Genomic DNA, 23,961 nt, shown 5'->3' on the forward strand with positions numbered 1-23,961 from the left:
ATGCTTGACGTATGTTCTTTGCTCTGAAATGGTATATAACCATGCTGTGGACCACACTTCTCTGGAGTGCTTTCTTCCCTGTGGAAGAGAGTGGCCCTGGGCTAGTCTTCCCATTAGGCTCAATAAATATCACTCTTTCTTATCTATAGATTGCTTATTGATTATTTGTGTTGACAATTCCAACTAAATGACATTCTGGAAAAAGCAAAATTATTGAGACAGTGGTTGCTAGGGGTTGAATGAGGAGAGGGAGGGATGAATAAGTGGATCACAGAGGATTTTTAGGGCAGTGAAACTACTCCATGCAGTACTATAATGGTAGATACCATTTGTCTAACTCACAGAATGTACAACACCAAGAGTGAACCCTAATGTAAACTATGCATTCTGGGTGATAATGATGTATCAATGTAGGTTCATCAGTTGTAACAAATGTACCACTCTGGTTGGGGATGTTGATAATGGAGGAGGCTATGGGTGTGTATGGGGGAGCAGGGAGTATACCGGAAATCTCTGTATCTTCCTTTCAATTTTGCGGTGAACCTAAAACTGCTCTAAAAATAAGTCTATTAAACAAATAAGTTAGCATATGTTACTGAGATTGTATCTGTATGAACACTTAAAGTTGCCTGTGAATTAATTAGCAAGAGGTAGAGCAAGTAGCATTTAGTTGGGCTGGTAAGACAGGTAGTCAAGGGTAAACAATGAACAAAACAAGGAAAAAATGGCAAAGAGTAACTTAGTTATAAGCAACCTGTTTATTTATGATAAAACTATTATGTTGGAGAATGAGATCCCTGAAGCTAGATGCTTTGTAAGGACGAGGATCTTATCTATTTTACTCACAGTTGTAGCTCTGGTATTTTCCACTGTGCCTGGCCTACAGTTTTTGCATTTAGATAATTTTTCTTTTTTTGGTGAGGAAGATTTGCTCTGTTGCCAATCTTCCTCTTTTTTGCTTGAGGAAGATCAGCCCTGAGCTAACATCTGTGCCAATCTTCCTCTATTTTGTATGTGGGTCGCTGCCACAGCACGGCTTGACCAGTGGTGTAGATGAGTGCCCTGGATCAGGATCCACGAACCCAGGTCACAGAAGTGGAGCACACGGGACTTAACCACTATGCCCTGGGGCTAGCCCCCAGAAAATTTTTGATGAATGAATAAAAGTGGGTTTCAAGGACCACTTACTTCAGAACCAACTGAGTCCTTTAAAACGCAGATTCATTGGGCACTTCCTACGTGGGACTGAAATCCCTGGGGCTATCAGAATTTGCACTCTTCACAGACAGACAGCAAGTGCTTCTTTCACATGTTACACTGCAGTCTGGGAACTACTAAAATTCAGTCTCTTGACTTTGTCAGAGAGAAAATTGAGGCTAACTAGCGTGCTCAAGGTCGCCTGGCTAGCGACTGGAGAAAAAGTAGAGCTCAAAGAGTCAGGCTCTGAAAAGTTCATCAGAGTGCTCACTTTCTTAGTTTCAATGTGGAGAAAGTAGGGAAACCACCCAGCTTCCTGATGGTTGATTTGGAGTCTATTTCTCATTGTCATTTCTGTGTCACTTCTTCTACCAGCATTATTTCACACTGTATTTTTCTCATTGTTTATCATAGTCATACCTAACTCATTATATTTCTAATTAAAATTAACTTTTGAAATGTTTGTCAATGTTGGTGGACTTGTTTTCCTGTTTCACTTGAGTAGAGCTGTGAGAGAGAACTTATTCCACCCAACTAGGGCCTTCTGAGACTCTTGGAAAGTATTCTTTTTTCTCAGATCGCTTTTCTGTCTCCTACCATGGAAGCCATTCTCATGTGACATTGCGCGTGCTTTGGAAACAGCAGATTATAAGCTTCCGTTAGTGACTCGAAACGGCAGTCTCAGCCGTCTAACAACTTCCTAGAGTTTCATTCAGAAGCACGCTTTTAATGGGGCTCTTTTAAACCTGCTATGTTTGCCCCAATTTCCTGGACATGTTGGAAATACAAAGTCTGGAAAAACTATTTGAGTGAGTTGGTATTATTCTTCAGGCTTTGTGACTAACAAATCTCTTTGTAGGGTAATTTCACTTCGAGCAATGCCTAATGTGGTTATTGCTTCCCTCTCTCTTTCACCTATTTGCCGCTTTGCATCTGAAAAGATAATTAGCAATCAATTGATTAGCGAGCAATGTAAACATTTCTTAATCTACTCAATATAAAGCAATAAACTGGGCTAGTGAAATGAGTAAAATCACAATAATTTACAGAGCAACGGTTTGATCAGAGATGTCCACTTTTATTTGAATCAGAATAAGTGGACTTAATCTCATTTTTCTATCGGTAGCATAGACAAAACATGTGGAGAGTTCTTTGTCTTAAGAAAAAACATCTAGCCGTCTGCGGTCTTGGGCGCACTGGTAAAGCTTGGTGATCTCACCTGTGGGAGCACCCACACTGGGGACTCCCGGGAGGAACTCCAACAGGAGGCCAGAGGAGCTGGGCGTCCGCGGAGGGCGGTGCGGAGCCCAGACCCCGGGCCCCAGCGCCGCCCCCGCCCCACCGAGGGCAGCGCCGCGCCGGGCGGAGCTCCCGCCGGGCAGGTTGGGCAGCGGGAGGGAGGGCCCTGGGCAGGAGAAAGAGCTCCGCGGCTTTCGGCCTCGAGAATCGCGGTCTTTGCCCCGCAGGCCGAGTCCCGGCGCTGCTCTCCTCCGTCCAGATCCAGAGTTGCGGGTTCTATTGACCCCACAGACGGGGCGGGGGCGGGAGACCGAGCCCTGAGAGAACAGGCGGCGCTGCGGCGGTCCGCACCCGGCCCTCCCTGGGACGGAGCGGGACACGCGAACCCCGGGTGCGGGGCTCAGGTCCGTCGAGGGAGGCAGCGCTGACTCCTGAGCATCTCGTGCGCTGGGACTCGCCTTGTCCCCGGGGACAACCCCGCGGTCCGCAGCTGCCGTCCCACCTCGCGACCCCGAGAGCGCAAGATCGGCCTGAGCGGGCCACGTCCCAGTGCAGCTCCGGCCCGAGCCCCCGGGGACACGGCGAGGCGGCGGGCGGGCCGGGAGCAGTCCGGCGGCCTCTGCTGGGGCGCCCTGCACGCTGCACCCCGGGACCGCCCGCGCCGAGCCCCCAGCCCAGTCCTCGGGCAAGCGGACATGCGTCCGGCCAAGCCGGGCGCCACGCTGCCCGCGCTGCTCCTGCTCGCGCTGGTTTTGGCCCCGCATGAGACCCAGGGGAGGCCCCGGGGGCGCAGGGGAGCCCGCGTCGCAAACGAGGAACCCAAGCCGTCGCTTTTCCTCCCCGCGGCCGGAGCCGGCCCTGCTTCCAGTGCCTCCCGGAGCGCAGGTAAGAAGTGCCAGTCCCAGCCGGTCCTTGGCGCTGAGCCTGGCGCTTAGTGGGTTACTCTCAGAGCCGGGAGAGGCACTCGCTTTGGGAAGCCTGAACGAAACACAGCAGACAATAGACCCTCTGCAGGTAGCCGGTTCTCAGGGAAAGGGGTAATGAGTGGATTAGATTTACCACTGTTGAGACTTAGGTAACAACAAAGCCCATCGCACAAAGGAACGCCCTTGATAGGGCGCTTCCTCGGGGTGAGAGGCCTTCTGAGACGCCGTAGGGCAGCCAGAAGACCTGGGTTTCAGTTCCCAGCTGACAAAGTACCTGTCACCATCCTCGTTCGTTCTGGGTCTTCCTGGGTTTTGAGAATTAAACGCGATCACCGCCGTCACGCCTGAACATGCTCGGGAGTGCTCCTTTCTTCCCCCTCCGAGCTGGCCGCGGGGACTGTGGAGGAGCACGCGAATTTCACCAAGCCGCTGTGGCGTAACGCTGACCTTTCCTAGGCCAGTTTAGCAGGCCCCTGACGCTGCCTTGCGGCTCCAAACCAGCTCCGGGCACTCAGGTTTCTGGCTGCTTAGATGCCCACGGAGGGGTGAGAGGAAGAATGAGGAGGGAGGAAAAATAGCCAATGTAGAGGGTCAGGAGACACTCCAAGGTGGAGCAGTCCAGTAACTGACGGGAAACCGTAAAGGCTCAGGGCACAAGGAGGCCAGAGGAGCGCAGGGCGCGCAGAGCAGGAAGGAAAGTAGTGAGGAAAGAAGAGGGAAGCTACTCAAAAGTGTTTCTGTTTAGAGCCTGTGAAAATATAGGGTAAGGTGGAGCTGCCCCCCTTGGCAGGGAGCAGAAGGGCCCCTCAAGGCCGCCGGCCTGCTGACAGGACACAGCTCCAGCGGGCTCCCCCTTGCTGTCATCTCCTAACTCTTTTGCACTTTTAAGAAAGCAAAGAGGGATTACTTAACATCATTTTTCTTTTATAATCGTTATGATATAAATATATACTTATTCACTCCACCAACTTTCATGGAGTAGCTGTTACATGCCAGTCATCATGCACAGTGCTGAAGTCACCCAGAGGAGCAGGCAGCCAGGTGTGTGGACTCTCCCAGGGCACATTCTGCATGTGGAGGGAGGGGCAGGCTGGTGCACAGGTAAACCTAAGGAAGGGGGCAGTGACAGGAGCGAAGGAGGTGATGGAGACAGCCTGGGAAGCTGAGGTGGGTTGCTGAGCGCCCCCTGTCCAGGACCTGGCCAGAGCTCTCCAGGGTGACAGGCCAGCACAGGGCTTTCAGGGAGGAGAGGTGGGACAGGAAGTGACCACAGCAGCGATGCAGTGAGGGTGCCTCCCCTTTCATATACTTGGACTTGAAATTACTGTTAGCCCAAATATTTATCTCAGAGAATGACATGTCACTTTAGAATGTAGAAGAGTGGGAGAAAGTCTCAAACTACAGGAACGTTTCTGATAACACATTAATTCCCACCTGTTTCATTTAAGTTTTTAACAGATCTTTTCTCTTTGGTTAAAAGACAGTGAAGACTTACTGAAGTGAGTTACAAAGGAGAAAACAGAATATTTTATTAAAAGTTAAAATAAAAGTGGCCACAATCCAAAGTTTTAAAAAACAGTATAGCCTAAGAAAAAGTGATCTGTGGGTCACCCTCAAAGTCCACTGTTTTCTGTAGCTGTTTATGAGGGTCTCATCTTTCGATTATTGTAGTTTATTAACATGAGGAGAAGCGGTGGCTCATTCCATCTATATCTGAGTCTGTGAGTGCAACACCTAGGTGTGGATCAGGGAGCAAGAAGGACATGAGAATAGAGGACGACTGATCTGGATGTTCTCACAGGACATGCTCAGGGATGCTGGTGGGGGTCATAGCTCATTCAGGAGGAAACATCTCCTAGGCTCTGGAGGCAGAAGACTCCCATCCCTGCCAGATGCATCTGGAATTCCACTGCTTTAATTCTGCAACAATAATAAGCACCATCACCCAGACCTAAGATACGTGCTCTGGGCTCTGAAATCCTTGCTGCATGTGCAGTTGTGCGCTCTCCCTTTTTTGTAGGTTAGGCAATCTCCCTAAATACCGGTGTGAGGCTCCTGGTAGTGGGACCATTGCAGGTAGAGGGAGCAGCGAGGGCGAAAGCCTGGTGGAGCCGGGGACCAGGAGGATACCATTAAGATTGTGGGATGGGGGGTAGGAGGAGATGTGAGTGTCAGGTTCTCAGGTACACTTGGGATTTACCATCCTTGGCTCTCCCTCCTCCCCACAGCCCGCCCATTGTTCATGCATTTATTCATCTGTTCATCTACCCATTCAACACATGTTTGAGGTCTCGCTCTGATGGGCCTGGCAATACAAAGTTAACCAATATTGTTGGCTCTTGTTCTCGAGGAGTTCAGCTTAGTTAACAAATCATGCTTCAAATGTCTCTAGAATCTAATTCTTCCCCTTTTTTGCCTTCCCATCACCCCAGTTCAAGCCCTCATGACAGTGTCACATTGACCTTCTAGAGTGTCTCCCCAGCTCCATTAGTGCCCCCTGCCAGAGCCTGTCTTATTGGGATAAGAATTAGAAAGTGTGTGTTTTCATAGCTTTTACTCCTTCTATCCTCCCATTGTCTCTAACCATCATATCAGAAGAATGGGGCAAAGAATCCTACCCCAAACTCTGTCCAGAGAACGGGAGCGTTGGAGTCCTTGCCACTGAAATAAAGACAAGATCAGACGTCTGAGAGCTGGGCAGCGGTGGGAGGAGAGGAGAGGTTTGGAGGAATTTGGGACAGAAGAAGAGTTGGTGTGAGACGTGGGGAGATAGAAGTATAAGGGAAACTTTTAGACAGTTTTGATGTATATTATGGCCCCTCTGCCTTTTCAAGAGATTTCAGTAAACATTTACATTATTCTGCAGACTTTCTGGAATCAGGTTTGTGTTTTTAAAAATTTTTTAATTTAAATATAAAACCTTGCTGGCATGAGGCTTAAGGCGAGAATGCGAAGGTCATTTTGATAAGATTGTTCTGAATAATCGAAAATGAATATTCTTAGTAAGTAGTGCTGGCCTGGTTCCTCCCCAGTCACACATCTGCAGGGGCTTCTCTTGATTTTCTGAGAAAGTCCTAACTTCTCTTGAAGGCAGGACATTCAGTCCCCCGTGGCCTGCACTGTCTGCCTTCCTATGGCTTCCACGGGGCGCCAGTCACACACATTTGGCCTGCTCCTTCCAGAAGCCTCTGCCTGGGCTCTTCTGCTTCTCTCGTCTTTGTCTGTCAGAATCCTACCTATCCTTCCAGGCTTTCTTCCTCCGTGATGTCTTTGCAGTTGTTTCCATGTTCAAAAATGTCTGAATCCTAAATTCACTTTGCAAATATCCCCACAGTTCTGATACAACTTAAGAAAAAAACATAAAACTTAAAAAAATATACTGAATACTGCTGGGACTTACATGATGGTGGAATTTTATGTGTGCTACCCAAATTCCCCTTATTGTAAGTCTGTTACTATTATATCTGCCCCCTTAGCCAGTCCTACCTAGTGAGTAACAATTTCTTCCACATGATAATGAAAATAATTTTTCCCTTCTTTGCATATCACCAAGAAGGGAGTACAGATGGGTACTTTATTTTTTTAAGATTTTATTTTTCCTTTGTCTCTCCAAAGCCCCCCAAGTACATAATTGTGTAGTTTTAATTGTGGGTCCTTCTAGTTGTGGCACGTGGGATGCTGCCTCAACATGGCCTGATGAGTGGTGCCATGTCCATACCCAGGATCCGAACCGGCGAAACCCTGGGCCGCCGAAGTGGAGCACACGAACTTAACCACTCGGCCGCGGGGCTGACCCCAGATGGGTACTTTTTAATACTTGATTTGCAGCGTTACTTGAAGGTATTTGATTTACTGAAAACTGTTGGCATGGGAAGAGGTCAAGATGGAAAGGTTGTGTGTGGTATTTTGCTGAGCATATTTGGCTGGTGAGTGTTATCACCGGAAGAAATCCTATTATGAGCAGCCAGAACTAACTTACATGAATGAACTTCTGCCTATTCACAGTGTTTCTGAGTAGTAACTGTTGTCTATTTGCAGGAGCTTATTCATCTAGCTGCTAAGTAGAGAAATTCTGTGCAGGAAGTTGACAGAATCACACGTGATGGCTTCTTTTTCCCTGTAATGACACAATCCTAGGAGACTACTTTTCAATCATATATTGGCTAGGAAAACTAGAATTGTAAAAATTCCTTTTTAATGTTAATTTTTTTCCTTTTATTTTTTATTACTTTTTTTTTTTGAGGAAGATTAGCCCTGAGCTAACATCTGTTGCCAATCCTCCTCTTTTTGCTGAGGAAGACTGGCTGTGAGCTAACATCAATGCCCATCTTCCTCTACTTTATACGTGGGACGCCTACCACAGCATGGCTTGACAAGCAGTGCCATGTCCACACCTGGGATCCGAACTGGTGAACCCTGGGCTGCCAAAGCGGAACATGCACACTTAACTGCTGTGCCATAGGGCCAGCCCCATATTTTTTTATTCCTTTTATTGCTGGAAATGAGCTCTGAAGCATTTAAGAGCATAGTTCTAAGATCTTTGTTGCTGTGTAGGAGGACAGGAAAATGTGACCAAGTGACTCGTGCAGAGTCCAGATGTTTCCTCCTGTGTCTGCTACTGTAGGGAACATCACAAAAGTGAGCAATGGCGTGTTCTGGAGTTCAGGCATTTGTTGTAACTCTAATTATGTAACTGTCAACATAAACTTTCGGGAAATAGCAGCTACAATATTTGTATCATGTTTGAAAATGTGTAATTTTTACATATTAGTGACATTAAAATACTCTTAAAAATGTGATTTACTTGGAATTATTGTGAGCATTTTGCTTAGTTTATCTCATTTTGCAATTTCTTTCTCCTTTAAACAGACAGCGTTTTTCTCCTACAACAATCCTTATATTGTAATTTGTGTATATTTGATATTATTATCAAATATTAGTATATTTGGCTGAATGTAAGCCTCTTTAAATTGAGGACTAAGAATTACTCAGTTTTTTGGGTTTTTTTGTGAGGAAGATTGGCCCCAAGCTAACGTCTGTTGCCAACCTTCCTCTTTTTTGCTTGAGGAAGATTGTCACAGAGCTAATATCTGTGCCATTTGTCCTCTGTTTTATGTGGGGTGCCACCACAGCATGGCCTGATGAGCAGTGCTAGGTCTGTGCTCAGGATCTGAACCTGCGAACCCTGGGCCGCCAAAGCAGAGCACGCAAAGTTAACCACCACGCCACCAGGCTGACCCCTGAGAATTACTCAGTTTTAATACCCTGTAGCCTACCAAAAGTCACTGTATAAAGTTGACATTTAGGAAGAATTTTTTCTTTGGAACTGAAATTTTGAAAATTTGAATTTTTTTAAAAAAATTAACTTTAAAAGAATTTGGTTTTTTACTTGCCCCCCAAACCAAATTAGATCTGTTGCCTCTGCCATTCTGAGTCATGAGCTAATTTCTTAGCACTTATAACCAAGTTTAGACAATACAACATTTGCTGCCCTTAATACCTTCTAGGGCAGTGGTTCTTAAAATGAGGCTCCTGGGGCCATATGCCTCAGAATCAACTGGGAGGCAGGTTTCCAATGTCGTTGTTGCGCTTCACTCTGGATGTCTTAAATCTCTGAGTGTAGCCCATGGTGTGCATCAACAAGCTCTTTGAGGATTCTTGTGTATGTTGAGTTTTTGGAACCACCAGAGATTTTTAATTGTGAGGCGTGGGGAGGAGAAAAGTGGTATGTCAGAATCTTCTGGAGAGTTTCTTTGAGAGAGAGAGACAATTCCTGACTGTCCTCCACAACCCCAGCCATGCTTCTATTCCTTCAGTAGCTCACTCTCATCCCCACATGCACCCACAGCTCCAGAGGTACATTTTCCAGTGTGTTTTCTATGACAAAAGGCTTCCTTGGTCTGCCGGCTTCAGGAACATGACCATTAAGTCCTTTGTTAGAGAAACACTATGCAAGAACTATGATGACCCATAGTACAGGAAACTTGATGTAAACCAGTATTAGCCAAACTAACTTTGCTTCCCTCCTTTCTCCCTCTATCCCTTCTCTCCTTCCTCCGACCATCCCTCCCTCCCTCACTCTTTTTTCCTTCTGTTCCTTTACCTCACATAGGAAGCAACATATTTGGAAAAAGTTACTTTAAAATTGTCATGGATAACAAGGAGAGATAGAAGCTTTCTTGTAACCATGTTTTTGCATTGTTGTTAGATGATCTAAAACAAATATGATTAGGTTACCATTTCTTCCGGTTTCTACTACCACTTGTGTTTTAAAACACACCCAGGATTTATTTTAATCAAGTATGGAAGACACATAGACATGGAAATGACTGTCATGAGGGAAGACGTTTTACTCACAGTTCCCTAGAAACAGGAGACACAGCGTGCCATGCAGGGCCACAGGGAGACGTGCCATGCTCAGTCAGGAAGCAGAGGGAGTGAGGGGAAAACATGGGCAAGAGCCTTTATCATGGTTTGTTCTAGAGAGGCAAGGCCAGGTAAGCAGGCTGAAGATTGGCTAGTTTGAATAATGTCAGAGGCTCTGGGGTTTCAGGGCTGTCTGTCATTATCTGGTTCCCACCCTGGGGAATATTGGCCCTGAGTATGAGAGCTGGATGAAGGAGGTCCTGGGGGTCTGGCTCTGGGTTGGTTGGTTTGCAAATGAAAGGCAGGCTGGCAGGCTTCACTATCTCTAGGAATTGGCCAGCTCTGGGAGGGGCAGTCTCTCCAGGATGAGCAAGGCCTCGGGTGTCAAAGCATCAGAAATACAGAAAATAAAAAGCATGATTAATACAACTTAGAGGAAAAAATCCAACCTCCTTAACCAGCTCACTTGGGTGCTAGCTGGCCCTCTGTTATGTGTTCCTGCCATGGTGCACTTGGGCTCCAGCCATCTCCCAGGGGCCATCTGTCACTCATTATCTTGCTTGACCCTGGATGCTTTCCTGCTGTTGACCTTTCTCTGTCCTTTTTAAATGATTCTTTCACGTTTCCATGATTATTCTTGCTTACTTCTTCTACTTCTCTGACTATTCTTCTTTCTCTTCCTGACCATCTGTCTTCTGGCTGCCCTTTAAGAGTGCATCCCAGGGGTCTGTTCCTGATATGAATTTTTTGCACTCAAAGTGTTCCCTTGTGTGGTCCTATACACCTTTCTAGTTTCAACTGTTGCTTCTGTGAAGCTGATTCCAAAACGTATTTCCTTCCCTTTTCTCTTCCATGTCCTTCAAACACATAGATCCCCTATTTGCTGAATATCTCCACTATAAGAACCTCAAACTTGACCTTTCTGTAACTCAACCCATGCTTCTGCCTTCAAGTCTGCCTCAGTATTTCTGGTCTCTGTAAAGGCAGGTTTTGCTTCTTAGAGGCCGTGCTTCTAGGGTGGTGGGAATTCACTACTGGACTAACAGCCCTGTGGGCTTTTCCAGTGGCTTGGTTTGTTGATAAGCTTCTAGCTGCCCAATCTAACAAGAACATCAGTAGGGCTGGATCCTGGTTTACTGCTAGCACTAATCGACTATGGTTTGGTTGTCATTCTTTAATAACTGATTGTGCATAAAAGCATTAGCATGGTATAAAATGCTGTACATCTGTTTGTTTTTGAAATGTTTCTTTTAACATTTTTATAAAAATCTGGTTTGTATTTTTAAGTGTCTACGGCCCTGAGCTAACATCTGTTGCCAATCTTCCTTTTTTTTTTCCCTCCCCAAAGCCCCAGTACATAGTTGTATATCCTAGTTGTAAGTCATTCTAGTTCTTCTATTTGGGATGCCACCACGGCATGGCCTGAGAAGCAGTGCCAGGTCTGCTCCCAGGATCCGAACTGACGAACCCCAGGCAGCTGAGGTGGAGTGCCTGAACTTAACCATTCAGCCATGGGGCTGGCCCCCATAGGCAACTTTTACTTGTTTATCCTGAGTATAATTTTCAGGTTAAATAGCCCCATAGTAAGTTATATACAAAGAGAGTTACAGCCATCCATCTCTCTATTTAAATATCTTAAACTCTAATAGAAGAGGCATAATATAAAAACATGTATTTACACATTTACAAATATATACTAGTACAGATGTTGTATAACTATATAAGGAAAGAACAAAGTACACCTTTTATGACAGTGTATTTAAATATACTTTTAATTTAGTATTTTTACTAAATGTATGAATATGAATATGTATGTCATTGGTTTTTTCTCTCAAATATTTAATAAATTTGAATTTTTAAATACTTATATTTCCGTTAGTAATTCTCTCAGCCCTGATGTACTAAATCTAGTTAGTTTTGACAATAGAACTGTTTTTTGTTTGTTTGTTTGTTTTACGGCTAAGTAGTATTCCATCGTGTGTGTGTATGTATATGTGTATATACGCACCACATAGTTGTTTCTTTTGGAGTATTAGAAAAGTGTCTGAAAGTGAGACCCTTTAAAGCAGGTGCACTCAGAGAAGAGACTCTCTCCCCCTGCTCCTGTCCTGCTCCCACCCCGTCCTGTGCAGTCCATGTCATCCAGGGCTTGTAGTTAACCACTCTTGGGAGTTTGGTTTCTCCTTCCTGGGTTTCTTGTTGCACAAATGAGCAGACACATGTATATTTTCTTATTTCTGCTTTCTTACACACAGGATGGCATACTGTAGATATTCTTTTGTACTTTGCTTTTTCATTTAATGTATCCTGGAAATTCACCCCATATTGGTTATAGAGTTTTTCCTTATTCTTTAAAAAAAATTTTATAGCCACGTTATACTCTCTTATGTGGATGTACCATAGTTTACTCAAGCATTTCTTGTATATGGCGTTCAGATTGTTTCCAATATTTTGCAAGTGAACATCTTTTCAAATGCTTAGTGGCCATTTTTATATCATTTTTAGATGAATTGTCTCTTCCTGTAGAACTGTTTTTATATATTGGGAAAGAATAATCACATCATCTCTTTAACTAATGGCAATGATAACTAAAGGAATTATATAGCAAATATTTCAATTTTTCAGCATGGTGGCCACTAGATACATGCAGCCATTGAGCACTTGCAGTGTGGCTGGTCCAAACTGAGATGTGCTGTAAATGTAAAGTATACCTCAGATTTTGAAAACATAGTATTAATAAATGTAAAATATTGGTGATTTAAAAATATTGACTACTTGTTGAAATGATAATATTTTGGATATATTGGGTTAAAGAAAATAAATTATCAAATTAATTTCACCTATTTTTTTTTACTTTTTTGAATGTGGCTACTAAAAACATTAAAAATTACATATGTGGCTCACATTTCTATTGTGGAGATTGCTTTTTAAGACCATTTTCCATAGAAGATCAGTCAGCTAATTTTGTTGTTTGGGGTAGTTCTCTCATATTCAGTCATTCATTTCATGTTTTGTTGATCAGAAGCTATCACAGGAGCACCTCATCACTCGATCCAAATTCACTTCATTTAACTAGTTTCTTATTGAAAAATGAATACAGATTTATGTTCAAAAAAGTCAAAACTAATAAAAAGAGTATGCGTTGAGAAGCATCCCTTCTCTCCTACCCCCAGCCTCCTACCCCCTGGTGCCTCCCTGCAGACAACCGCCATTTGAGTTTGTTTTAGTACTTGTAGGAGTGTGCTACAGGGCAGGCAGCGCAAACTTTTTCTAGAAAAGGCCAGATGGTAAATATTTTGGGTTTTGTGGGCCATATGATCTTTGCTACAACTGCTCAGCTCTGCGTTGTAGCACAAGAGCAGGCAGAGACCACCTGTAAACAAATGAGCATGGCTGTTTTCCAGTACAATGCCCTTACAAGAACAGGCCTAGGGCGGGATTTGACTCCTGACTCGTGGTTTGCTAATGCCTACACAGGCCAGTATTCAATAGAAATGCAGTAACTTCTCTGTAAACCTTTTAACTTGTCTCTGCATCTCTTCCTGCCCCTCCGTACTTGGCATAATGATCTTTTAAAAATGAAGCTTGACTGTGTCATTCTCTTGCCTAAAACTTTTTGACTTCTTATCACCCTTAGTATTAAGGACAGAGGTTATAAAGGGGGATAAGGCCCATCTACATCTGTGCCTCATCTCATCTCTCTCTCACCTTGTTCCTACTTTAGTCATCGTGGACGTTTCTCAAATACTTGAACACACTATAGTCTTTTCCTCTTCAGAGGTTTCTTTTTCTTTTTCTTTTTTTCAGTCTAGTGTGCTCTTCCCATCTCTTCTTACCTAGATAGCTCTTGCTTGTCACTTAAAATGTCAATTAAACATCACTTCTCTGTTTCAGTTAAGTCAATCTGCTCTGTGTTCCTATATTCCGGTAGGTTGTTTGTACTTTGAAATGAAAATTCAAGTGTATTAAAAGTATGGTTTTCTTGGTGGCCTAGATTGAGCCCAAGTGAGACATTGATTGTGTCCATTTCAAAGATAAAATCCTAGTTGAGGGTCATCCTCTCAGCTTTCAGTTCCTTAAACATTTGCCATGTGCCCTGTCTGCATACACTGTTGTACACCCTGCAGGTGATAACAGATGAACCAGACATGGCCCTTTCCTCAAGAAGCCCACACTATTGTGGTGGAGACAGACACACACAATGCACAGGGCACAGTTCACTATCATGCTGATCAGAATGTGATAATTGCTTTTTGTTTTTAGGAAGATTAGCCCTGAGCTAACTGCTGCCAATCCTCTTTTTGTTGAGGAAGACTTTCCCTGAGCTAATATTCATGCCCATCTTCCTCTACTTTATATGTGGGACGCCTACCACAGCGTGGCGTGCCAAGTGGTGCCATGTTCTGCACCCGGGATCCAAACCAGTGAACCTCAGGCCACTGAATCTGAACGTGTGCACTTAACCGCTGTGCCACCGGGCCAGCCCCAGACAATTGCTTTTATAGAAATTATAAAATGAGTTATGGGGGTGTAGAAGATAGGGTAATTTATTTAAAATCTACACTTTACAAACCTCAGTGTCATCATTATGCCAGATCTACAGATTAAAATCTTAGTCTAAAATGCTTTTGGAGCTAGAATTATTTATAAAGTCCTCAAACACACTTCAGCCGTGGTACTTCCACTGCACTCGGCTGGCTCAGCTTTCAGAAATGGCCCCGTGGAGCTACCTTGCCAGATATAACAAGGAGTATTGATGCCACAGAAACTAATTTGCCATGCTTGATTTCAGAGAGCGATGGGGGAAAGACCCATGTTCAGGCTGCAATAGAAGTGACGAGAACACTAGATTATTTTTACAAAGAAATACTTTCACCTTCACTGCTGCTTTGTTTTTCTGGGTTGATTTTACTTGTAAAGTGCAAGTGTTCGTTGTCAATGGGAGGAGAGCTGGATTCAGCCCCCCCTCTTGCTGTCCCCTCACAGTATTGCCCTGGGCTCCCACATGGCTGCCAGGAGTAGGGTAGCCACCTACCCAGGGAGGGTCTCTCACACCCTCATTAACTTCCCCAATGTACAGGGCCTTTAGAATTCCCATGTCTTCACTTTCTACTGCCTTGTCTCAGTGAGGTCACACAAGTCAATGCAGTGATTCCAAATCACCTATAGGGAGGTGACAAACATTCATGACCCATCATCTTCTTTTGGTGTCTGAAATGCACAGGAGTCAGTCTATAATAAGGACATTGTGAGTTTAAATGTGTAACTGCCAACAAACATTGGGTTCAAGATTTTATTAAAGTTTCAGATTTCTTTTCCTCTAAAAGAGTTGCATATGCTCCCAAATTGTTTTGTAAATTGCGTTTTCTGGATGTTGTATTTATAGTGAGTACAAAGTGAAGTCTGAAGTGTAGTTTGATTTTTTTTATTTTCTGTCAGTTTAAGCGCAAAGCCTTTAAGGCGAGAGAGTATCATGACCTGACGCACATTTCAATTCATTTGCTCTGGCTGCTGTGGGGAGAATGGATTATACAGGAAAGAGAAGAGCAGTTAGGAGACTGCTGCCCATGTACCCTCACAAAAGTATGATGGTTTGGACTCGTCTTGTGTTAATGAGAGGAAACAGAAACGCTTGGGTCTCAGATAATTTTTGGTGGTGGAATATACAAAATTAAGTAATGGGTTGGATGTAGTGGTGAGGGAAAGAGGAAGTCAAGCATACCTTCTTGATATTTGGTCTGAGTAAGGGGTAAAGAGAGATGCCATTTATTGGGACTGGGGAAATAGGAGAGAAACAGGTCTGAGGTAGAAGGGAAGTCGCACGTTGAGTTCTGGCTCTGCACTTTGGAGAGGTGTGTAGGGCTCCCTAATAGAGCTGGAGAGCAAGCAGCTAGCTCCCTGGAGGGCTGGAGCCCCAGGGAATGGTCAGAGTTCGAGATACAGATTTGTGAGTAAAACAATGTTTTTACTTTTCAGAAATGTTCCCAAGAGATTTGAACTTGAAAGACAAATTCATAAAGCATTTCACAGGTAAGCATAAAATTTATCAGTGATTCAATTAAATTAAAAGATTATATGCAGATTACTGTTAGGCAATGGAGATATGAAGATAAATATCTGTAAGAGGCTCACAGTCGTGTTAGGGAGGTGGACAAATGCTATTCACTTGTATTAACTGTAATATAAACCAGATCTTGATCAGTAATAGAAGTGTAAACAAGACTTTAGGGTTGCACAGGAAGTGAATAATTTTGCCAAGAACTACCAAGAAAGGCTTGAAGTGGATGTGATATTTAAGTTGATCTTTAAGGGATGAATAGGATTTTCTTGGATGAGATTGGCATTCTGGTCAGAAGGAACCCATTGAGCACATGGTTGGTTTGGGGGCAGGACAGGTAGATGCTAGGGATACACTGTGGGGTAAGTGTAGGTAAGGGTGTGTGTGGCTACTGGGCTAGAAAGGTAGGTTCAAGTCCTATTGTGAAGAATCCGACATGATGTGCTAAGGTTTTTAGACTGTGCTCCCCAACCAATGGGGGCGATAGAAGTTTTTTGAACAGGGGAGAGACAGACTTTCATGTGCCATATCTGAAACATAGATGAAATACTCTCTCATGATGCTGTTCTTTTCCTTTGCATCAACTTTGTGAATCATTAGAAATCATCCCGTGCCCCTCATTCTAGAAAATCACTAAATTATTTTGAACCATGCACCCCACCTTTACTATTGCTATTGCCTATCTGTTCCTAGTCATCCTGGTGACCTTTCATTGTGTTACGTCTCGGTCCTATAAGCTGGGAAAGATATGGTTTTCCCACTTAAACAAAGCCAAGGGCCGTATTTGTTAATTAACTTCAGAATGATGGTCATGAGGAGCACGCCGAGATCCACTGGAGGCACGGGGAATTGTGGGCAGTTACGTGATCCTGAGTGTTTCTAGGCACTCAGCTAGCGGCATGACTGTAGGCTCCCCTATTCTACCACTTCCAAAAAAGCAGACTCCAGATGTGGGGATGAGTTTTGGTGGAGACGATCTTGGATTTGTAGATAAGGCAAGTCTCAAGGCCCTGTCCACTTTACAATAGTTCTTGACACTAACAAGACAGAAATTACTATAATTAGAAAATGGAGTAAATATCTCTGCATATAGACATTAATTCCTATTAAATAAAAAGCTGGAGAACAGAAAGTAGAAACCAAGGATATTTATTTTTTCTTCTTCACATTCACTTGATTTGCTCTCTACAGATATATATAATTTTTTCTGTCTAGAACTCTTTCCTCTTCATTATTCTAAGAAGAGTTGTCCTGACACCCGAAATTCCATTATGTGAGATGTTGAGAATGTGGAATGAATTTAGATTATTTTTCACAGATCACAACTCACTACCTCCCACAGAGTCTGGGTGAGGAGACGAGCTCTCACACAAGTTCTTTTAAGGGCAAGGAGGGATGTAAACTACAGTTATATTATCTCCATCCATAAAGCGCTAGCAAATTTGTTTGGAAGCCACGCCTGTGTTTATCATAAGCATTCTTTTCCTGTCCAATAGGGCCAGTCACATTTTCAGCTGAATGTAAGAAACACTTCCATCGACTCTATCACAACACCAGAGATTGCTCAACGCCAGCTTGTAAGTAGCTTGGGCAGTCTTTCTTTCTTTCTTTCTTTCTTCTTCTTCTTTTTTTTTTAAATCTTTATCTAACAATAAATGCATGTAATTTTAAACTTCAACTGTCTGTAGGTGAGAAGTACTAGACTAAACATTGTATGAGATGCTATTTATAACGTTGACAGTACTTAAATTAAGGTGTGTGTGTGTGTTGTTGACACTATAAGGAATGAAACCACATCCTAATGGGATTATATCCAAGTCTGAAAATAGCCAGATTTCCTTAAGGACCAAAGTGTTTGTCAGGATTTAAACCTTTCATCATTTTTCAAATTCTTTGGCATAAATACAGTGCTCTCTCATATAAATGAAAAAAGTAAGATGACAATGAAGTATAAGTCAAAATTTCCTCATAAGTTATTTTAAAGTAAATATTTTCCTATCACATCATTCATACAATGAATGATAGATTTTTCTGAATAATGTTAGCTTGTGTTTTAAAGGTTGCTCTAATGAATTCTTTTGGATACTTAAGTTACTGAAGTTAGTAGTAATTCCAAACACAATATTTAAATGCTACCATTTAAACTGCCCAAATCATGATTGTGTGGTAACTTAGTGGCCGTTTTTAAATTACTTTCTAAACCTAAACTTTCCTTTTAAAGAAAATGTATTTTAAACATTTTGTTTCTCGGTAACAAGATTGGTCATCCTGAGGATTACTTAATTTTATGCAGGATGTTGAGTCAAAGTTGTTATAATCTTTTCAAAAACAACTTGTGTTTAATGACCAGGGAAAATTCATCATGTCGGAAACGAGGCAGAATGACTAAGCGGCAGCCCAGCGCAGGGAGAAAGTGCAGGCTTCAGGGTCAAACTGCTTACCAGCTGTGAGATTCTGAAAATTTTGAGGCTTTCTCATGTCTAAAGTGAAGATAACAATAGCACCTACCTGAGTGTGTTCTTAGAAGAATTAATGGGAAGATTAGGTAAAGCACTTGATGGATTAGGTGCTTATTAAATTATAGTTATCATTATTATGACTCAGTGACGATATTTAACATGCTTTCCCCCACATTTTTAGTAACTATATACATAATTTACCTTTAAATGTTTTTTCTAGATTACAAAAGATGTGCTAGATTGCTAACAAGATTGGCAGTGAGTCCACTATGCTCACAAACCTAGAAAACATACCCTGTGAGTATGTATTTATTTATTTTTCATATTCTATTTAGTTGCCTAACTTTTGTAAGAAATTTTGAACAATTTAAAAAAACCAGGAAGCTGATTTTAGCAACACCTAGTGAACTTAATCTCTGGGTTTTTCACTTAGTGTTAAATCTTGGTCTAATTGCACAGACTGGTTTATTGAATTAATTAAAAATGCCCTGAGGGGCCGGCCTGGTGATGCAGCAGTTAAATTCGCATGTTGCGCTTCTCGGTGGCCTGGGGTTCGGCGGTTCAAATACTGGGTGCAGACATGGCATCTCTTGGCATGCCATGCTGTGGTAGGCATCCCACATATAACGTAGAGGAAGATGGGCATGGATGTGAGCTCAGGGCCAGGCTTCCTCAGCAAAAAAGAGGAGGACTGGCAGTAGTTAGCTCAGGGCTAATCTTCCTCAAAAAAACCAAAAAAGCCCTGAACAGTGATTAAATTAAGATAAACAGCTTTTTGGTGGTCTTATCAGTCTTGAATCATTTTTGAAATTCTTTCAACATTTAGTAGTATTTTATTATTGTCCAGAAACCATATGCTAATAGATGTTAGATGAACAAAACTATTTAAAGGTCTCCTTTTTCTTAACTGGTCAAAAGATATAATAAAAGTAGAACTGAGTCCTAAAATTTTGGTTTACACAGTATAGGTCAGGAGAAGAGAGAAAGTATTGGAAGATTAGAAGAAAAAGCAAAAGATCAAACATATCATGGACATGTAGTTGCCATCTGCTCTCATATGTACTTTGCTAGAGTGAAAGGGTAGGTGGGAAGTTTCCTTCTGGCTAAATTCCCTGAGGTGCCCTAGGGCAACAGAGTATCTGTATAACCTAAATAAATCTAATGCAGATTGCAGCATTTATTCACAAAAGGAGACTGTGTACAAAAAACTAAAAGATATTCTTTTTTTTTTTTTTGGCAGAGATCTTTCTAATCAGTAGCAGTTTCCAGTGGAGAACAAAGTCACCAGTTTTTTGGATAAGCATTTCAGTACCACGGACAAGTCCCTTTAAAGAAACTGATCCCCGCTTGTGAGGGGGAAATGAACGTCATGGAGCACCTGTAGTCTGGAAGTATCCATGAATATCACAATCTGGCCAGTGTAACTTAATCTGTCCCAAATAACTGCATGGGATTTACTTAAGCCATCTCACAGGTTTGTTGTGACAGTTACTGAGATGATCCTGACCTGTTGTTGTTGCTATTCTTATGTAAAAAGCAATTGTAAATTAATAGTAATAATGGACGCTCTTAATTCTGCTAAATTTAAGTTTTTCTTGTTTTTTAGAGTAAGAAAATGAGCTAGATTATTTAATCATTCAGTGGCAAGCTACTTGAATCAATTATGCTCAACCTGTCCATCTCAAACTTTTGAATAATGTAAAACATGAATAAATCAAGAAAATTCATTAGACTATTGAAGTGACCTAAATCAAGCGATATTTATCTCTTTGTTTTAATATATTTTGTGTGAATGAGTAAATTTACATAAAATCCAAAGAACAACATGATAACTGGAAAAGTTCTCAAAAGACAAGTACAGCGTTATAATTTAAAATATCGCATGCAAACTTACATTCTCCTGAGACCAGATCCATAGAAGACAGAGCTGATGAGTATGGGTATGCCCCTTTAAAATTGCAGACTTTGGAGATTTAGTGATTTCCTCTGTAGAAGTCATCGGTGATAGCTTCTGTCTCTAATTATTTAACAAGATATCACAATCACAGTATTACCAATTAGTAAATTTTAGGAATATTTTTAAGTTATTTAGGTGATGTCAAGTTCATTTCTTGGTGTATCTAGATATCATAAAACTTTAATGGAGAACTCATCATTTAAAGTCTCTAAAGGACTGAGTGACCTCTCTGTCCTCCACACATGCATTAGTCTATATTCTCAGGATCAGACGATAAACTAAAAGCGCACAGATTCTTTAGGCAAAGTAAAATAAAATATAACTATATTAAAACTATACATATTTCTAAGTATGTTAAAAATCAGGTCATAAATGACATTTTTCTTCTTCCCACCACAGGCATTCCTTAAGAATGTAAATTTAATTTGAAGAATAAAAGTGCCTGGAATCATACTAAATGTAAAAAGAGATGAAACTTCTCATTTTATGGTGTATTAAGATGAGTAAAATAAGAGAATTCTCAGAAATAACTGATTAGCTGTGCCTACTATAGAATGGAGTCTTTCTTGGTTTATCTCTGTGTATATAGTAATTTGAAATTTTTTAAAACAAAGCTTAATTCACATATTGCAAATAAAATATTAAAAATTATGCTATTCTACTTTATTTTTGCTATATATATTATTTTCTTATATGGTTAACATTCCATAAATGTATAAATTATATATTTAATTATGTAAATTGTGTCTGAGAGTGCCAATGAAAAATACTTTTTTATATATGATTTTTAGTAATATGTTTGTTGAATAATCATGTACAAAGTTCACTTTTCAAATTTTTATTTAATAATATTTAAATACATTTATTCAGAACTTGTCTTTATTTGCATTAATTTGAAGTATGAATTTTATTAAAATGGAAATATGAAAAATCTGTTTTTTCTCTTAATTTGAAGTATGAATTTTATTAAAATGGAAATATGAAAAATCTGTTGTTTTTCTCTTAATTAAAGATATTTGTAGCAGAAGTATACTATTGAAATATGATTACTGTATGGGTATATATGTATCAACATGTATTTTCTGAACTGATAACTAGGATCCTGAGGCAATTTCTGTCTTTCTGAAGTTAGAACATATGATATTGCCATCTTAAATAAAAAGGAGTTCGGTTGTGCTTGGACTGGGGAGATGTGTGTCGTGGAGTGAGAAGACTGTATGGGTTGCCTGCACGCTCTGTTTAGAATGTAACAACACACCCTGATACATTCAGTTTGTTTCACTTAAAAACGACAATAAAAAATGAGAAACCTACAATAAAATGATAGAAATCCCCCATCCCTTTAGAGTAGATAAAGCAGGAGTTGCTTGACGGTGCATAGACAGTACAATCATTGACTTTTTGTCACTTTTCCACTGTTTGTGTTGGCATCACAAAGACATATGTAAGTCTGTACTAGCAATCACTTTCACTGCTCAGCATCTTTGGTCTCTCCCATAACTGAGTGTATCGTGTCTATTTGTATATGTAAACATACATATTCCTTTGTCCATCACAAAAACAAGCTCAAAAATGCCCTTTAGCTTCAGAAATTTTGTGAAGTTATATTTTCAACTTTCAGTTTTATTTGTTTTTGCCTATGGGAAAAGACTAACAAAATAATTATGTTTAAAAAACCTGGGGCAGGAAGAATGGAATTCTGCAATAATGCTATGTAATAAAGAATGAGAATAATACCATATTTTTAGTTCATTGCACTTAACATAGTAATTATAGTATTTTCAACAATTTGGAAAATGAAGTAGTTTTTGCTTATAACTATCTAGAGAGCTGGAGAGCTATTTTTATAAAAGTGAAGAGGTTATTGAATAATGGCAAATAAGAACTTTTTGATGAGAGATATTTGGCTGAAACACAGAAAATAATCTAAAGGGGCTCCCTGATTAGTATGGTTTCAATAAGGTAAGTTATTGCAGATGGAATTCTATCAAATTCAATTTTAAATATTCTCAAAGATGGCTAATGTTCCTCAAAAATATATTCTGTGCAATATATATTTTTAAAACCTACAAAGATGATTGAAAGTACCTCTAGTGAAAATGATATTTATTTTACTAATGATGCTTGTTTTCTCATTGTATTAACCTCAACAAAGAGAGGTTGAGAGGGGAATGAATAAAGAGACTTTGAATTTGTCTCCATAGAGAAAATGTTCTCACATGGGGAAACAAGTGACTGAAAGATGATTCAGGTAAAATACTGATGGTTACTTAGTAAAGCAACATCCACACATCAGAGGTGTAATTTTCTTATCTGAGCAGCAAGTCAGGAGGTTAACAATGTTCACTGCAGAACACTAAGAGCTGGATCGATTAAGTTCGCTGTTCTCAGCTAGTCACCTAAGGGATGTAGCAAACAGCCCAGTTAATCTCTGAACTATCTGGATAAGTTACCTGACCTTCCACTTCACTTTCTATTGTACATCCTTTGCTTTGAAAGGCAAGAGGCAATTACTAAAGATAGCCCTACATAAAGCAGCCTTTCCATACATTGCCTTGATTAACTTGCTTCATATCATTTATCACTCTGTAATAATGATATTTGTTTCTTATCTATCTCTCCACAATAAAGAAGGTCTGTGAGAGGAGAGACCATCTTCTGAAATATTTCTAGAGCCCCTAGAAAAGTGACTGGCTCATAGTAGATTCTTTATGTAATAAAATAATATTTATCTCATAATCCAATGAATGAGATTAAAAAAGATATGTTAGCTCACAATAAAAAGCAGACTGATTTATGAAACACTATCAAGCAGTTGTCTAGTTATGCACTAAAACTCTTGTTTTTTGTTTTATGTAAAAAACACTGTGGTAAAACCCACAAGGACCATATTGTCCACTTCATTTCTACCCATGTAACTGCTTCAATTTATCTAACTCATAGGAATGAGCACAGTATTAAAACTGCAAGAGTCATTTAACCTTGGACATGGAAACTCAAATGCCTATGGGGCTAGGTGACTTACCTAAATGATTTAAATGGGCCACAGGGATGTGGATGATGTTTACCAATTTGAAAGGTGGGGCAGGTTTTAGCTCTGGCCTGTGCTGCCATGTTAGAATACAGGCTTCCTTTTGATTTTTCTAGGAAAGCTGGAATCTGGACTTTTATATGATATATCTCAACTTCTAAGTGTTGGCATTTAATCAGAAAACTTTTAATATGCTGTGCCAGTCAAATAAAAAGTTTTGAGCCCTATTTGGTTTATAAGCTACTATTATTTGATGTCTGATGGATATTTTAACTTGGGAGTTTCTTCAGTTTGATTTCCTTTAATCCTCTTTGAAGGCTCTTGGATGCCTCTTCTATCTGGTCCTCATGGCGATTCAGTGATGAGTTTCAGGTTTTACCTGGGCTTTGGTCTGGCAGTCCCCTAGTACCCTGTTTTTGGAAGCTTCTCCTGGGATCCATGCTGTGTAGCCCCAGACAAGGGAAACCATATGTCCATGTCTCTCACAGTACCCTGAGATGCCTCTTGATCCTTGACAAGGGTGACAGTCTTCAGACTCTTCAGCCTGTGCCAATAATGGGCAGAGAGGCAGATTAAGGGGCAGAAGGGAGTGAAAGCAAGAGAGACAGACAACAGTTTGAGGTATAGAAACTACTCTTTCCACCTGTCTGCATCAGGGCAGAAAAATGTTCCTTATTGCACATCTCTGGAGCTTGGTATAAAAAATACACTTGAGTGACATCAGCATC

General features: G+C 41.2%; 1 protein-coding gene across 1 annotated transcript; it reads left to right on the top strand.

Annotated features, from left to right (window-relative positions):
• The first annotated feature begins 2,864 nt into the window (after positions 1-2,864).
• ALKAL1 (ALK and LTK ligand 1) lies at positions 2,865-20,853 on the top strand. The gene is made up of 6 exons (XM_070630606.1): positions 2,865-3,321; positions 15,705-15,758; positions 17,283-17,363; positions 18,466-18,542; positions 19,486-19,719; positions 20,602-20,853. Exons 1-4 carry the CDS (start codon positions 3,132-3,134, stop codon positions 18,528-18,530), a joined length of 390 nt encoding a protein of 129 aa, XP_070486707.1. The 5' UTR covers positions 2,865-3,131; the 3' UTR covers positions 18,531-18,542; positions 19,486-19,719; positions 20,602-20,853.
• Positions 20,854-23,961: the final 3,108 nt, after the last annotated feature.

The sequence above is a fragment of the Equus przewalskii genome, chromosome 8 (genome assembly GCF_037783145.1).
Source record: "Equus przewalskii isolate Varuska chromosome 8, EquPr2, whole genome shotgun sequence".
Lineage (NCBI taxonomy): Eukaryota > Metazoa > Chordata > Mammalia > Perissodactyla > Equidae > Equus > Equus przewalskii.